This window comes from Cinclus cinclus, chromosome 2 (genome assembly GCF_963662255.1).
Source record: "Cinclus cinclus chromosome 2, bCinCin1.1, whole genome shotgun sequence".
Taxonomy (NCBI): domain Eukaryota; kingdom Metazoa; phylum Chordata; class Aves; order Passeriformes; family Cinclidae; genus Cinclus; species Cinclus cinclus.
The window spans coordinates 54,075,241-54,092,690 of record NC_085047.1 but is presented as its reverse complement, the minus strand read 5'-3'; the positions used below and the strand labels follow the sequence as shown (position 1 = coordinate 54,092,690).

The window sequence follows — 17,450 nt, the reverse complement described above, 5'->3', positions numbered from 1 at the left end:
AACTTCTCTTCCACCAAAAAAAAAAAAAACCAACAAAACCAACCAAGCAAAAAAACACACACAAAGAAGGAAGGGGGGAAATGGGGGAAAAAGGGGGGAAAAAGGGGGAGAAAAGGGGGAAAAAGGGGGGAAAAGGGGGGAAATGGGGGGAAATGGGGGGAAATGGGGGGAAATGGGGGGAAATGGGGGGAAATGGGGGAAGCCAAATAAACAAAGCACTAAAGATGTGCTTTTATCCTGTCTTGTGAAATATGTGTGTTTCACATCCATTAGGTAACTAGGGAGATTTTGAGGACACTGCTATGCATTACATCACTGTCTTCCAGTACTGTTAGCAATGAAGGAGCAAAATGAAACAAAGTACAATGATTACAGGTTGATATTTTTTGTATTCATAAAATAGGGTAACTATTAAAAAAAAAAATAAAACCCATTTGCAATAGACTGGACTAAGAACAACCTTTCTCTGCAGAGTAACTCAACATCAGCAGTGAAAAAACCCCCAAAAACTCAAACCCTAGAAGACAAGGACATACAGCTAAAAAGGTTACTTTGCTAGTTTCAGAATGCAAATGAAAAGCCAGTCACACTTTCAAGCATCTCTTCTTATGACAACATATTTCAAATGCTCTGGAGGAGACCAGCTATTTCAGATACAACTTTTTGTTACGTCTTTTGTGATCTGAACACAGTTTGCTCAGGAAAGTAGAGTTCTGGCTCAAGTCACATAAAAACAGACATATTCTAAGTAAAACAGGCCAGCAATCTAATCTACTGCCTTGCATCAACTGTGTTAAAGACTATGTTTATAAACCCAAAGCACTCTTTCTTTGGGAAAAAAAGAAAATTTCCAAACCAGAAGTCTGCCTAAGGTGTTTTAAGCACACTGGTTGACTCTGTCATAGGGGAAATGCACACACATGGTATTACTGAAGTCTGCCAACTAAAGCAGAACAACTGTTTTATCTCAGTTACTTCTGCACATTTTTTAGACAAAGTATCAAGAAGACCAGCCCCCGCTGGCTCCAAACCAATCATGCAGTAACTGGCACAGCACTGCTGTCACTGCTTCCTGTAATGGGCACTTCCTAGAAACCTGAATGCTCTTTCGTGGCAATAGTAATAGTATACAGCAATTAGTCAAGTGCACAATTATTTAGCACATTCCATTCATGCTTTCATTAGCACTGTTTATGGTTATCAGTTCCATGTTTTTAATAATGCTTTTAGTGCGAACAGGATGCCTGTGAAAATCAGGTAAATCTGGACTACCTGCTGAGACACTATGTGAAGCTTTCCATGCAACTACAATAACAAAAATGTCTATTCGGTATACTCAATTCTTTCATTATTCAGTTTGCTTTTATTGCAGAGCAAGTTTCCTTTTACTGTGTCTTCTTATTCAAACCATAACACATTTCAAAACTCGCTTAGGAAGGTGGCCAAAGTAATTGGCACCTAGTATCTTTAGCAACCAAATAACATTGAGGGAAAGCCTCAGCTTACATTGTCTCGAGTCACTAAATGCCTCTATACATGAATATGCAAAATGTACACACACATGCACAGTGGGAGTACTAGAGAGCTACAAGCTTCCCATTTGCTTTGAGTGTCATGAAGTTTTAAAATGTCTTCACTGAAAATTCAGACTTCGTAAAGGTCTTATTGAAGCGTAGAACCGCATGAGAACTCCTTTGCCTCAAACTGCTTACATGAGAGCTCATTTGCCTCAAACGCATTACATCATTACACAATCTAGAATTGAACGTTGATTTTCTGTCTCTTTACTTGAATCTTGCATCACACCTTTCAAACTCATCAGAAATCTACCATTCTGTTAAAAGGTACATTCCTCCATAAGGAATTAAATTGCAAAGTGAAAATAGCATCTTGTGTACAATTCAGTTAGGGTATTTCTACATTTTAGTTCATGGCAAAGATTTTAATGTTCATTGAGCTACCTCAGTAATTGGCTCATCTTTCGTGCCTCGAAGCAGATTCGTTTCATCTGGTGTCAGCTGGAATTTTGCTATGAAGGCATCTGCAACTTGTGCTTTCATTTCTAATCTCTGACTGTAATAAAACAAAGTGAAGAGGATATTAGCTTTTTATGCTTATCTCAAAGACTGATTTTTCATATTCATATTTTTGGAAATATAACCAGCATCAGAAATTGGTATTACTAAATTACAATAGCACATTCTTGCCATCAAACACTTGAGTTGCTTTTTCACATACAACTTTCTATTAAGCTTACATAGATTATTCAGTAAAGACAATACAGAGAGGTATGTTAACACATTTGAAAATTACTAAGTCCTTTAAAATAATATTCCTTTAGCATTTGCATCATAAGTTATCTAATCCAGATACTCTGTACTCGTACAGTTGTAATGCTTGCATTTATTTCCTTTCAAATTCACTAAGGAAAGGCAAAGCCTACAGCATCCAAAATCACAAAATTAGCCTCAGATTAATGTACTTCTCTACAGACCAGATCCATTTCTTTGTAACACCATACAGCTGGGATCTCAATTTACTAATGTCACAAGCAATCACAATGCAATGGTTAATTCTCTTGTTCCTGAAATAAACATAGCTGGGATGCAGTATGCAAGCACCATCTCATGGGCAGCATTTTCCTGTACATGTTTTGTCACACACCTTACAACCAATGAAGGACCCAAATGGAATGGATTGGGATTCCTGTAGTAAAAGATAATTTGCTCGAACTGTGGTTTGAGCACACAGTATTCCCAAATATAAAGACTACTCTTTCAGGACATTGAGAAGACACTAATTAGTTATTTGCAGAAGAATAAAGCTCAATTCCTTTAAGATAATTTCATCTTTCAATGTGACATAATTACTACAAGATAAATACATGGTTACCACAGGGTGGTACGACAGCAAGTGTACTTCTATATACTGTATAATTAAGTTTCCTTGCACAATTAAAGCTGGAAAAGTAAGATTTAACTTATTTACCCCTTCTCTACTATCCAGCTAGTGTCTGAACTTCATTTGGCTACTAAGGTTGGAAAACTGGCTTCCCTTCTGTAGACAGGGATGACTTTCCCACCCTGCAATTCTACAAACTCTTTTAGAGATCAGATTAAATGCTTTGCAATTGTCAATGCTCTAGCACATTGGACAGTGAGAGGGAGAGTAATACAAAATTCAACAGTACTTTAACGATAAAATCCATGAAAATCCAAGGGAAAAGCAAGCCAATACTTCTAAATTACACAGAAGAGACCTAATCAAAAAGGAAAACCAAAAAACTCATATGCTTTAATACTACACCTTGAACTGGTAATTCAAGTTCCACTGGGGTCCTAGGCAAATATAACAACTTTATCTTTACAGTGACAGTTTTGCAATGCTTAAAATCAAACTATTTGATTTTCTCTAAGTAAACTCTACAATTCCAAATTTTGGGTCTCCATGAAGCCAAAAGTTTCTCATGGAAGGAACAAGAGTGATGGAAGATTATTTTAACTAACTATACAGACAGATGCACTCATGAAAAGTCCTGGCACTTTCCAACACAGTGGAAGGGGAAAGGAACATCGTTTTAAACATGGTCAGTAAATTTTCAGCAGAAAGATTTATGTGGTGAAATCCGATGAGAGCAAGTCATGCTGTAAGAGACAAAAAGACAAGTGGTCCACAAAACATACAAGAAACAAACAAGAAGATAGTAACAACAGAATATTTTAAAATCAATATTAGGTCTGTGAGAGATGTTCCAAGGATAACTATGAAATTCTCACAACACGGATGAAAGATGGGGCAGTGCACTAACATACTCGGTGCAATGATGTGTAGGCCATGCTATTCAGGCTGCCTCAGCCATCCCTGCTCATATAGTGACCTTCCCACTGTGCCAGGACCACTGTTTACAGCATCATGTTGTGAATCAAACCAGAGAAAAAATCTGGCAGGAAAAAAATCCAGAAGTTCTTACTTCTTGGGGGTGGAGATGACATGTATTTTCTAATTCCATTTACCACAGCCTGTGCTAAGGGACTGGGGTGTGCCAGCACCAGGAGCCATCAGAGGCACGGGGGCATTGACTTCACTGCTGCCATGAAACTCATGAAAACTACGCTTTGGAAGTCCTCTGGGGTATAAGAAGAGTTCATTTCATTGTCAGTCACTACTACCACTAATAATAATCAAAATTATAAATATACAACTCAAGGAAACCCTAGAAGCACCAAGATGACTCCTCAAATTGAAAACCAGCCAAGGACACTTAAATTTTAACATAATGATGCTGCTTTCAACAAAGCATTCCTGTTTCACACTGTTTGCTGAGCTAGTCTAATGCCTCAACATCACCATCACTGTATTTGGTAGAAAAACAGAAAAGGTAAATTAACTTAAGTGAATCAACTTCAATAGTTGCTCCAAGTCTCTCCTCTTGGGATGGAAGTCTCAATTTAATATAAATCCACAAAGCTGAAAGTAGACTGTATTACCCCTCCCTTTAGGTAAGAGAAGGAAGGCAGCAAAGAGACAAGAGAAGGCAAATGCAAGGCCTTCTGTGGGTTCAATTGAAACAAATCTTCCACAAAGAGAGGAGCAAATGGGATGCTGAGAAACTTTTCTGTTCTTTGAGCCTGTGTATGTCCTGAGTGCGTAAACTTTTAGGTTCTCTTACAGAAGATCTCCATTTATTATTATCCTCTGCTCTTCAGATTTTTTGAATGAATATTTCCCCCAAACTGGGAGTAGAAGAAAGGCTGATTTTAAGAAGTGTAGTGTACTGGGCATAATGGTTTTCTCAGTTTTCAGGTGGAATTAGGCTTGTGGTGAAGAAGGAACAGAGTCAGGAACTGTACAAACAGCATGCTTGTGAGTCCATCCTGGAACCCTGTGCCTTGTTTTACCCCTCCTTTATAAATAAAGAACAATCTTGCTAATCAATATCTCTCCTTGTGCAAGTCCTCACTCTTCACAGTCCTCTGTCCATTTTTGCTGCTATGGAGAACAAGGTTTGATCAAACACCGATTTAAAGCTATTCCCACCCCTGGCTGTGCTTGGGCTAAGGCCTGGCAAAACTGCACACTGATGGACCCTGTGCACTCCCAATAATTAACTTTTATAAAATAGAGTCAATACATTAAACTCAAGCACATTGGGTGAACGAAACTTCTCAACCTACTCACAAGACAACAACCTCAAGGTGGCAGCAATGTTTCATTCACTTTTCTCAAAACAGTGATTGGGAAGTGGTAACAAACATCTCTCCTAAACAAAAGAATGTGTTTGAATTTTGATAAAGCTTTTCCTCTTGAGCTCTTTACAAAGCACACAGGATTTCAAAGAGTTACTCAGTTTCAGAACCCAGGTTAGCCAGTTCTTCTTGAGACGACTGAAAGTTGCCTTGGTTATCAATCTGCACAAGAAAGAAACCCTACATCCTAGATGATGGATCAGGAACAAAATATTTAAGTTTTACATACCTTTGATTTTTGCCTGGCAGCATACAGTATTACTGAGACAAATACACTTGAATCTATATTCAATTTTATATACATATTTATTTCCTCACACACAAGCTAACAGATTATTTAATTAGAATTTAATTTATTTTATTAAGGCAGTGCAATGGATTAAAATGTCACTCAAGGTTGCTATAATCATTTCACTACAGTAAGTGACTTACAAAACACAATGCAGGTAAGAACAAAAGCCAGTGTAAGGCTGTCCTACATATAACCCACAGCAGTCAGTACCTGTGTGCAGACAAACAGACATTTCAAGACACAATGGCCTTTCTGTAGATGTAATTTCTAAGTTCTAGGCAGTGCAGTACAGCTGAGTAAAGGCCATACTATTCTGTTACCCAAATTTTATTTTTTTTCTTTTTTTAAAGTTAATCCTGTATAAAGGAACAAAAGTAACAGCTTATGGGAATCCTGCTTTGATGCAAAAGGGGAAGGTCCAAGTGTTGGTAGAATTTAGAACTTGGGCAAAGGACAGAATTCCAACAAAGAGCAACTTCCCCAGTTTTAATCGTTACCAGGGAGACTGAATTCTTTTGCAAGAGAACTCAAAAGGCTGGGAAAACTATGCACTTCATGCACTTTTCTTTTGAACTAAATACAAATGTGCACTGTTTGTTAGGATTATCACCTAGACAGCTCAAAAATGAGGTGGAGAAGCATCAGACTTTTCCAAAGCTTAATTTTATATTGCCACCACACACAGCATAAAAATCTGCTAGTTTCTTCTACCTAGGATGAATCAGAGCAGTCATTCTGAAATTACTTTCCATTTGTGGTAGTGAGGATTCAACACATTTTTGAAGTCTCAGAACAATGGAGTATTTCTAACTCATAAGTAAATAACAATCACCTTTAACAACTTGTATAAAGCTGCAAAATTATTTTTCTGTCATGCAAAAGGCAAATATACAAGACTATGTAACACAAGCATAGGAAAACTGTTCTTAACAGTAAGTGCAGGTGCAAAAGTGCATTTGTCAATTCTGAGAACAAATGTTTTGTTCTTCATTTTATCCATCAAACATATCTTTTATTTAAGTAGAACTGAAATATTGTGAGGAGGTATTCAGTGACCCATTCCATCATAAAACGTAATTATAAAACATTCTCCTTAACTAAAAATTAGGACGACATAAAAAATCCAGTGAATTGTCTAATGATTCCCAGATAAAAGAAAATAGCAGTAATAGTAAAGAAGGCTTTAGTGAGACCTCATCTGGAAAACAGATCACAATCCTGATCATCTGAGTGCAAGAACAATGGATTCCCATTAGACCACAGCTAGCAGGATGATCATGGGAATGGAAAAACTAATTTATCACAGGAGATGAAGGCAGCTCTTAAGGCAAAGGACAAGGTGAGCAAACAGTCAATTTATATTCAATAATTAGGTTGGAAAACAAGGAAAGGGTTTTACTGGAAAGAACGAGCTTTTGTGGTAAGTGCTCCATAAATAGCAACACACAACATGCAAACATAATGCACTAGTTATATGTTGAACATTTGATGAGTTTACCAAAGTCATCATCCTGCTGCAAAGGCAGCAGGAGAGTAGACTTGCACTTAGAAGGTTTCTCCCATCTTGTAACACCTATCTGAAGACAGCCTGCAATGCTGCAGCCAGCACGCTGCATCTCATACATTCTGTGACAAAAATAGATGGGAAAGAACTGAAAAGGCTAAATCTAAAGTTAAGCAACACATCTGCACTGAAATGATTAAAATCTCACCAAACCAATTACCAAACAAAGGAATAAAAAAACTTATATGTTGTAAATAAATTTAAGAAATTCAATAATTTTCTACTTTTATACTGATAAGGCTTCCTCTAAACATGATGGTTGACATCTATGGAATACTTTGACAAAGTTTTCATATGCAGAGCTTTGAAGCAGTCATGTGATATATACAGATATAGATATAAAAATACACACAACAAATCAGTGTTTGGCAACGGTTAAGATCCATGATCCATGGTTTCATGGTTTCTAAGTTGTGCACAGAGATTAAGTTTAAAAGGAGTGTATTTCCAATGAACATATTCTTTTCTATCTCGTAGATATGAGCTATTTGATATTTCCATGCTAAACAGACTGATATCTTCCATTTATCTTTTATAAAACCTGATATAAAGCCACTTGACAGGAACCTGCTTAGTCTAGCTTCAAATTTACCATCAAAATCAAAAATGTTGCCAAAAGCATGAAAATTACACATTGTTCTCTACATCCACCTGGAATAAGTTTAATAACAAATAAGCTTAAGCTGCAGCAAAAGGAGAAATAAATCAGATAGTAGGAAAACAATACAGCCAAAATTAATTTCCAGTGAAGACCACAGGCTCTCTGTTCCTTCTGTTCCTGGGCTTTTCTTCTCAGAGCAGATCAGAGAAGCACCAGTCAGAAGTAGTACCATATAACTGATTCTGCATTTCTCGTGAATGTTTCTCAACCTGTAAAACCAAACCTCATTTCATACTGACCAAGAATACTTCATGTCTCAACAGAGCTGCCAGGAAGAAAAGCTGGCAAGAAAATAAGGCTTTGCACATTCTCTGCTGGTCATAACTAGAATGTGACAAGTTAGTTATGGTTTTTTTCTTCCAGATCCATTTTAGCTGGTTTTATTCTTCTGCTGCACCTTGTCACCTATACTTTATTTTAGTACAAATCAAGATAGAAAATGAGCCTCAGGATTTCAAGTCTTCACCCTCTTCCACATGGAATTATAATTAAGTTTAGCCAAGCACTCATTTTTCTCATGAAGCACATTCACGGGAATAAATGTAAATAAAAGCTTCAAAAGGTCAATACATGAAACACATCTCATCAATGCAAACCACCAGATCATCACTTTTCTTAGCACAGGCTGATAAAAGCAAACCTCTCTAACCTGCTACAAATAGTGCTGAGCTTCCTGCATTGTTTCCAAATTGACTATGACAAAAAGGATATTTGTTACAAAAGGAAAAAGGCACCACCAAGAAGACATGGATGAGAGACCAGTAATGTAGCACTGCTGAAGCAGCTGTTCACTTAGAAACATTTTTCCTATACAACTTCTAAGGTTATATTAAGCATAGAGGCGACAGTCAAATAATTGACTACATTCCAAGAATGATGCTTCTTATTTTTTAAATAAAGATCAAGCCTGAATGCAATGTAATTCAATTAAAACAAACTGAAGTACACACATTCCTGTCTGGGAATCAGACTTAATTGTATTTTAAAAAGTAAAACAATCCCCGGGCTATTTTTTGGAACCTGACAATGATTCTGACATCAAAACACAAATTTTGCTCTGTTTAAGAACATAGTTAAGAGAGGATAGCAAAATAAGATAGTTTGTAAAGTGTTCAAGTGCATAATCTCCACAAAAGCTCTTAACCAGTAGCGTGCCTCAAGAAAAATCTGTCTGAGCCATTTCCATTTCTTCATAACGGTTTTCAGAGTATTGTAGTTCCTACTTTTAGAACACTAGTTCTAGCTCTCAACAACTTTACTATTTCTACAGACTTATTTTCAGTACAGCCTTTGAGCATACACATACACTTACATAACTGCTCTTACTTAATTTCATGAGAATTAATATTGAAAGTATTACCTTCTAGTCTCTCTTCTCAATTGTTACATTGATGACTGTAACTTGTGGCTAACCTCAAAAACAACACAATACCTCGCACAACATCTTATTATTAAGTGGCTGGTAGAATTACTATGAAGCCAGGCTTCTGGCATTCTGCAAAGAGTATTTGGAGCTAAATAAATTATTTCCTTGGTGTGGGAATTACTGAACTCTGGGATGCTTCTTCCCTATGCAAGATGAAGTAGTTCAGTATTGCAAGCAAGTTTTTAGCCTCACACCAAAAAATAAACCAAAACAACCCCACAAAAAAACCTAAAAAACAAACAAAAAACCCCCCAACAAACAAAAACCCAAACAAACATTAATCCAACAACAACAAATAAAACCAACAAAACTGGAGTCAAGTAGAACAAGAAAACCAGAGAACCAATAAGTCAGAGGAAGCTATTATAAAAATCTCATTTCAAAGAGCAAGATCCTTTTTCTGTCAGCCTACTAGCAATAGCAATTAAACAAACACACATCTTTTAAAGCACAACAGATGTTCATTGTTTGAAAATAATCTCCTCATTACTATACATAAAAAACCTAATGCAACCCAAAAGCAATATTAGTGTGCTCAAGGACTACACTAATCTACTGAAGATAACTGAAATGGAAGCAGAATTTTAACAATTACCAGAAATTGTCTAAATTAACTAACTCAGTTTTTCTATATTACAGAAGTTTGTTATGAAATACATTAAAATGAACACTCTATTCAAGACTCTATGCTGCTGAGAAGCAATAACAACCTTTTGTTATGAAGAGATGGGTTGGATGTCTGGATTACTTTATTTCATACTAAATGGTTCTATTAAGCTATGGTAAGTCTCAGTTTTAAAGAAAAAAGGAAAAATAAAATCCTAGTTCCGATGCTAAGCAGATAGCGTAATTTAAATAGTGTGAAGGAAAACTATTTCTCATGTACAGCAGTTTTAACTAGACTTTACAGAAGAAATAAATTCACAATAAGCTAACTTAAGTGACCAAAGAAATGCACCAACTCTGAGTTACTCACAAATATAAAAATGCAATTTAAAATTTTGTTATCTAAGACTCTATATGTAGCATTTATGCCAGAGCAGATCAAAAGCTCGCAAAGTAACAAGAAAAAAAATGCTGCAAAGCAAAAATGCAAGAATGCAGAACTTTTAACCTAAATCTGAGACAAATGTCTAAATTTCTATCCCAAATATTTACCCAGATGTCTTAAGTTCACACATTTCACCAATATGGGAAGTCCCAAAGTGCTCATCAGGACTACCTACAGGAAACTCCAGGTGGGCAGCTCTACCTTCAAACCACAAATCTGAGAGACTAGGACAATCAACAAGAGTTCAGGTAAGAAGCTTTGGAAACAGAAAACCATCTTGAACTACAACTAATTATACAGATGATAATACAGTGCCAAAACTACTTAGTATAAAAAACCTAGTATCCACACAGAGCCACTGAGACAGCCATTCCTTTTCAAGTATGGCAAAAAAAGGAAAATAATCTAAATCCCTAGTTACCATAAATGCATTAAATGCATCTGGAAGTTTAGTCTCCCTTCAGTTTCAGATCATTGAATAAAATGCTACATTTCTTCCAGCTATAAAAACATGGTCAGCTAAAGTAAATCACATAAATGCTAAGCCTAATACAAGAACATAATAGAACAGGTTCCGTTTCCATCTCAGCATTTCAACCAGAAAGCATTTGAAGACAACCCTCAGAGGACGGACAAGTCATGTCCTTCCAGTTTCACTACTTACTCATTTGTTGGCTAAAAAACATCACATTAAGTTGAAGGCATCAGCAATTTAAGACCTGTATTTTTTCAGAGGCAAAATTTCTGGTGTTCAAGAGTCCCCTGACATCTGGAAGCAGATGCCTCTTCACATCCCTGATGTAAACCACAGGAATGCATCAGAACAGAAAGTCCTTTAACAAGTTAAAAGAACAAAACATCCAAAATGGAACCAAACAGTCTTTACAATTTTTCATACATTTAGGCAGGGAAAAAATTCGACTTTGCTAATAAATGGTATTATGAATTTTCCATAACTTTCAGACTCTAAAAATCACAAGTACTTTTTGGCTTCTGCTCATGGGTACTTCATGGTATACTTAAAAAATAAACTTCCAAACTTTTTCCTATATGTGCACTCCAAAGTCACACAGAAGGACAGGCTACTTCCTTAACACTTTTCCCCTTCACACCAGGGGAATGTTCAGTCTTTTAAAGGAAGTAGCAGAAAATCTTTTAAGTAAACTATAGAGCAAGTAAGGACTGTATTGGGGAGGTACTGATGTACAGTCTGCATAACCTCCTTTAATGGAATTTGAGGCCAATTAGACATACAACACTTGGGACTGGTCTTGGTATCTCCCATTCTGCTTCAGAACAAAGAATCAAACAGCTTTCCTCTTTTTGAGACTACAAAATATATGACCACTTCTCTGTCCTACCACTTCACATACTCATATTCAAGATGATATACTTTCTAAGACTTCTGCTCACTCACTTAAAGAGTCTTTACCAAGTCCTTCACTTTATATGACCCAGCATTGCATTTTATGCAGTTATTCTACACTCAACGTTTAAAATATGTACAGATTAGACTCCAAATTCATATTCAGACATAATCCACTTCCTACTGAAGCTCATATCATAAACCTACTGATTTTGAAAGCTTACCGAGAGCTATCCAAAACTGTAATTCTACTACAAACTTACTACTGCAAAAAAATTATTTCTAACCTCCAGTGAACTGCAAAAAAGTTTCTGAAGAATGCTCATAAAGCAAGGAGATTCATTCTTCTACACAGAGAAAACCTGAAGCTATAAAACCATACAACCTAGCCATAAAAACAATAAAGATTGCTTGAATCTGTCATTGGCTATTATCCCCTTCTCAAGAATAAAAATACAAATCTTTTCTTCCACAGGAGGCTGGAGAACAAATGGAAAAAGTGGTCTGTGCTAGACGCATAGAACAGCACTCCTGTATTTTACAGTCAGCTTTAAATACAGCAGAGTAGGTTAGAATCCAACTTTCCATTCCCTCATACAGTCCCTGAAAAAAGAAAGATTTCCACTGGATATGAAGCATTAATAACAAGAACCCTGTCAAACTGATAAGAAATTGAGTTGGTCCATATCTGTTATGACACAATATAACTTACATTATCAACAGACTTTAGGCAAAGCGCATTCATATGTAACGTGCTACCAATGTAACTGACTGTTTTCCCCAAAAAGCCAATTTTTGCTGAAACAAACAGTAACACACATTCTTACCTTTTTGTATCATTTAGCAATAAGCTAAGAGTGCAATTGAGCTAAAAACATACAGTATTGAAAAAAAAAAACCCAAAGTCAATGTGTCAGAATCACACCTAAAAGAAAATTCTATCAAATAAATAAGGTGGTATACATACTTTTCTGCCTGGAGTTTTGTGGTTTTTACGATCAAGTCCTGTGTTTGTTCCTTTGCTGCCTAGAATACAATCAGAATGGTTAAGCATGTGAAAAACATAAATATATCAACAGTATTAAACGATCTTTAAAATAGGTAATACTTTCGAAGCTGAGTATAAGCAATTCAAAGAGTATACCCTTTGAAACAAAAGGCCTATTTGAAACAAGTATTCATTAACTCTCCCTATGTCTAGGCAGTTAAAAAATACTTTTAAAGTCCATATCCATATATACTTTCATATTTATATACATTTATACTTACACAGTTATTTTAAATTTATATTTAATAAAGAAACACTATAAACATTAGAAATAGTTCTGATTATTTTGTTTGCCCATCAACTGTAAATCGTTTGCTGTTACAAAATTTAAAATATTAAACTAATTTCTTTGGATGCTAAACTGCCCAGTACCAGTGCCCACTTTTTAGAAAAGATGATGAACACAGCTCTTCTAGTCAAAACAAGCCTAGCTCTACAGTCCAATAGCTTACAGAGCTGCATGGACCAGGGACAATTATCAGGAAAAATTTATTCACTGAAAAGGTGGTCAGGCACTGGAATAGGCTGTCCAGGGAAGTGGTTGAGTCACCATCCCTAGAGGTATTTAAAAGATGTGGAGGTGTAGCACTGAGGGACATGGGATAATGGTGAACTTGGCAGTGCTGGGTTGGACTCAATGATCTCAGAAGTCTTTCCCAATCTAAACGATTCTACCGTTCTAAGAGCAGTTCACTTAGAAACTTCATCACAGTCCTAAATGTTGAGTGATGGCAGTGCAAGGGAATCCATGCAGAAACAATTCTGCATCAGACAGCAACTGCGTAATTAAAAGAATTGCTACAACTGAAGTGAGAGTTCTGATGCTTATTGCTCTGTGAAAAGCCAAAAGACATTTGGAATTTTTGGCTTCACACTGGATGCCACCAGTGATCCCTTATGCAGAAAAATTGAGATGATTTAGCAAAAAAAAAAAAAAAAAAAAACAAAAAAAACAAAAAAAACCCACTAAAATCAAAATGCATTCAGTATAGAATAATGCTGCAAGTGAAGAGGTGGCAATAAAGACATTCTGTGTGAATAATTTCAATACAGTATTACAGCCAAATTACAGCTTGCCAGATTGAAGATGCCAGCCTTGAGACCCCTGAGAGTTTTAACAGAAGTATCTATACACACTCCTTCATGTCAGCCTTTCTATCTGCCACTACATTAGTTACAACAGAAAAGCAGTCAAGGTACAGGAATGCTTTAAAAGGTGAAAGTAGGACTGTAACAATTCATGTCCAACTTAACTGCTAATTTTAATAAATAAAGAAGCAGCAATTTGCTTTCTTTTGAGTACTTTCTGGGCAGAAGCACTGATTACCACAAACAATGCTAACAGTAGGAGAGCAGAAAAGAAGGAAAAGCATTTTTTCTGAATCTGTCCAGATATACCAGGAAGCCAGTTTTTAGATATGTGCATTCAAATACATGCCAGATATTGTCATTATTTTATGTATGAAATGTAAGAGCTTACATCTAACCTAACAAGGTAACTGAAATGAGCCAGACATGCTAGAAAAATCAGAAAGTTGGTATTTGATTAAGTATTTTTTCTTCCTCCCCACCTCAGTATATTAGCTAACAATTTCATTATACTTCAACCCCACTGAATTCCATTTCAGCACTTGCTCCTTCTCTCCCTTTCACCCACTGTATTTATCAAATCACTGTCCTAAAATCAGATGTGACAATATATGGTTGTTTGGATCAGATGGTATTATCAACCTACAAAATAACAAAGCTAAAAAGCTTTTTGGCTTATCCAAATATATTCCCTTTCATGTCCTGCATTTGTTTTGCTTTCTTAATATACTGCTCCCTTCGCACACTTTTCTGTGCTATATGCCCCAAATCCTCCTCTTTGTATCTTCTAGTTGCTCTTCTTAGCTCATTTTTGTCCTCTTATCCAGCTTGAGCACATGCCTGCAAGTCTTCCTGTCCTATTACAGATAAAGTACCAGAGTATTTCAACTGAGTGATAGTTCATGAGCTTATTAACTTTACATTCATACAAAGAAAATATGGATTGGATCAAGACAAGTTATGAGTTCTACATGACTCCAGAGGAAACCTCCTGTGGGGCACAGAACAAAACTACCTACTGACTTTAACAGAAAAAGAAATCTCTGCAGGGTGGCTCTACTCTGGGAAAAGAAAAAAAAATATCACAGGTGATAGTTACGCTTCATGATCTAAAGACAGAAAAGGGCAAAAATCTGCATGGACACTTGACTCATTTCCACATCTAAGAGCTTAGTCTAACAGCTCCTGAACTGCACTGGGGAATATATCCACATTAACAATGTTCAAAGACATCTGAGACCTCTGAGGCACATTACCCAGTTCCTTCCAAAACTGAAAATTAAGTACTGCAGTTGGCTACACTGCACTCCCACATTTTTTGGTACAAGTTCAAAGCATCAAGCTACAAGCTTTGTACAATGACTGTGAAACCTATTTATCTACATAAGAGGACATCTGACCTCTACACACACACATATGGAGAGGAAAACAACTGTTTTCACAGGTTTATTGTTTTAGTGAAGGATTCTTATTCACATACTACAATTTATGTGCTGTGCTGGGAACAGGTTACCTTTGTCAAAATGTCTACACTTCAGCATCCATAACCCATTTATGCTCATCATTGCATTGAATTTTGAACTTGTCCCCTAAAACCAAGTTAGATTTAGTAATGCACCATAAAATACAAATTTCCTACACTCCCCAGCCTTGTCAGGAATATTATGGATTCAGGATTGAGGTGAAACAGAATTGGTTTTGTTGCATATCAGCATTATGAGACAATGCTAAGAAAAAAACCCAATAAACTGAAGATGCACACCAGATCTGACTCCCTCTTTGAATTACCAGACACTTTCCTATGAATATACTTGAGGTATTCACATGAACATATAAACACAGAACATATGAACATAGAATTCAATACACACAGTCAATGCAAAAGCCATTTTAAATGGAAATACACAAATTAACCCTTAAATCTCACACACATCCAATCTAATAAAATATTTTCTCTCCATTGAAATAGACATGGATATCATATTGCCACTCTCAAAATAAGTATAGGGCTACATTTTGACCTGCAATTTGGAAGAAATTAAAATTACCTCCTTGATACATTTTCTAAACAAGTAAAAAGAAGCATAATAATATCCTAAAGTAACATAATATGCATACCATGGAAGCACCTTGGTATTGCTGTTAATCCTCAAAAATAACTTTTCATCCTTTCAGAAGAGTGTAGTCATATCTCAAAAGGAAAAATATTCAAAGCACTTCCACTTAGACATTACCTTCAAACGACTGGACATGTCTTCACAGCAGCTGCTCATTGCTTGCACATCTTCATTTATACTCTCAAGTTCCTAAATAAGTTCAAATAACAGTAACTATGTTTTTAATCAGAAATCGGACACCCAGGCCAGGCTTCCCACCACAATTAGATGCCCCAGTTAAAAGGAACACTGTTGCTCTAGGCTCCCTGTTAGTCAGGGCAGAGTAATGCACCCTAAGTATCAACATTCATTCAGGACTTGGATTTGTTTGAAACATCCAACCCAACACTCCCAACAAAAGAAGCAATTTTACTGTAAAAGTATATCTGTCCTGGAAAATTAAAATCTCTCTTAATCCTTTTTTCTTTTTTTAAAACTTTAAATCACATGGCAGTATTCTTGCAAAACAGCTAGCTATGCTGCAAAACATTACCTCTTTGACTTGCTTGAATATGTGCACAAATTCTTCATTTATGGCCAAGCTTCGTCGTTCAATGTCTCCACGCAGGTTTCTTCGGGTGCGCAAACTGTTTTCCACAAAAAAGGTCGAGAGAGCCTTGAGTGCTTCCAGCATTTCCTAGAAAATATAAAAGGACCTTCAGTTTGCATGCAGTTACAAAGAAGCAGGTTAAATAATATGTACCCACCCCCAAGTTCGTGTTCTTATTAAAAATAAAGCAAACCTAACAAACTGTACTAGAGGAAAAGCTACCTTAACACACCACACATCTGTTGGCAAACAGATACACAAACAGATTAACAAATTAAAATATCTGCTGAGCCTTTCTTCTTCTAACAGAAAACTTCATCATCAATTTTAGAGTAGCTCTAACCAATAAGACTACTTTTTTGCAAATGAATGACCTATCCACAGCAAGAAAACACTTAAATTGCAAAAAGCTTGAGAAGTGCCCTCCGAGGCAAGTAATACAAACCTCCCTCCGATCTGAAGGGATAAAATAAGAGCGTGGCATGCTGCCTGAGAAGCGAAAACTAATATTATATGCAACTGATGCTGCAAAGGGCCGCCCGCAGCGCCGCAGCGGAACTGAGGGCACGGCGCGACTCGCCTCCCCACCGCGAAGCCTATCGGGGCCCGCGGCCCCTGACGGCTCATCCGGCCCCCACCCCGTCCCTCCGCCGCCGCCCGACCCACCTTGTCATTGTCCAGGCGCGTCTCCAGGATCTTGTTGAGCTTGCGGGACAGCGGGTGGGTGCCGGGGGCGGCCGGGAGCCCCGGCGCGGGGGCGGCGGGCGGCGGCGGCGGCGCGGCGGTATCGGCCATGGCTGCGGGCCTGTCGGGCCGCGGCGCCGCGCACGGAGCGGCTCCGGCGGAAACGCGCTCCGAGCGTTTGGTTCCGGCCTACGGCGGGCCGGCTGCAGGGCCAGGCCGCCCCTGGTGCCAGGTGGCCCTCGGGGTTCTCCTGTTTGTTTCTTCGTTTGTTTTTATGGATGAAATAGAAGTACATTAAAATTAAATTATTAATAAGC

General features: G+C 37.3%; 1 protein-coding gene across 1 annotated transcript in view; it reads right to left on the bottom strand.

The window, feature by feature from the left end:
- COG6 (component of oligomeric golgi complex 6) overlaps positions 1-17,244 on the bottom strand; it is a 55,261-nt gene extending 38,017 nt beyond the window's left edge. The window contains exons 1-5 of the mRNA XM_062487656.1: positions 17,116-17,244; positions 16,393-16,536; positions 15,978-16,049; positions 12,574-12,632; positions 1,962-2,073 (exon numbers count right to left, since the gene is read on the bottom strand). Of these exons, the coding sequence (XP_062343640.1) occupies positions 1,962-2,073; positions 12,574-12,632; positions 15,978-16,049; positions 16,393-16,536; positions 17,116-17,244 (516 nt within the window). The remainder of the gene's footprint in view (positions 1-1,961; positions 2,074-12,573; positions 12,633-15,977; positions 16,050-16,392; positions 16,537-17,115) is intronic.
- Positions 17,245-17,450: the final 206 nt, after the last annotated feature.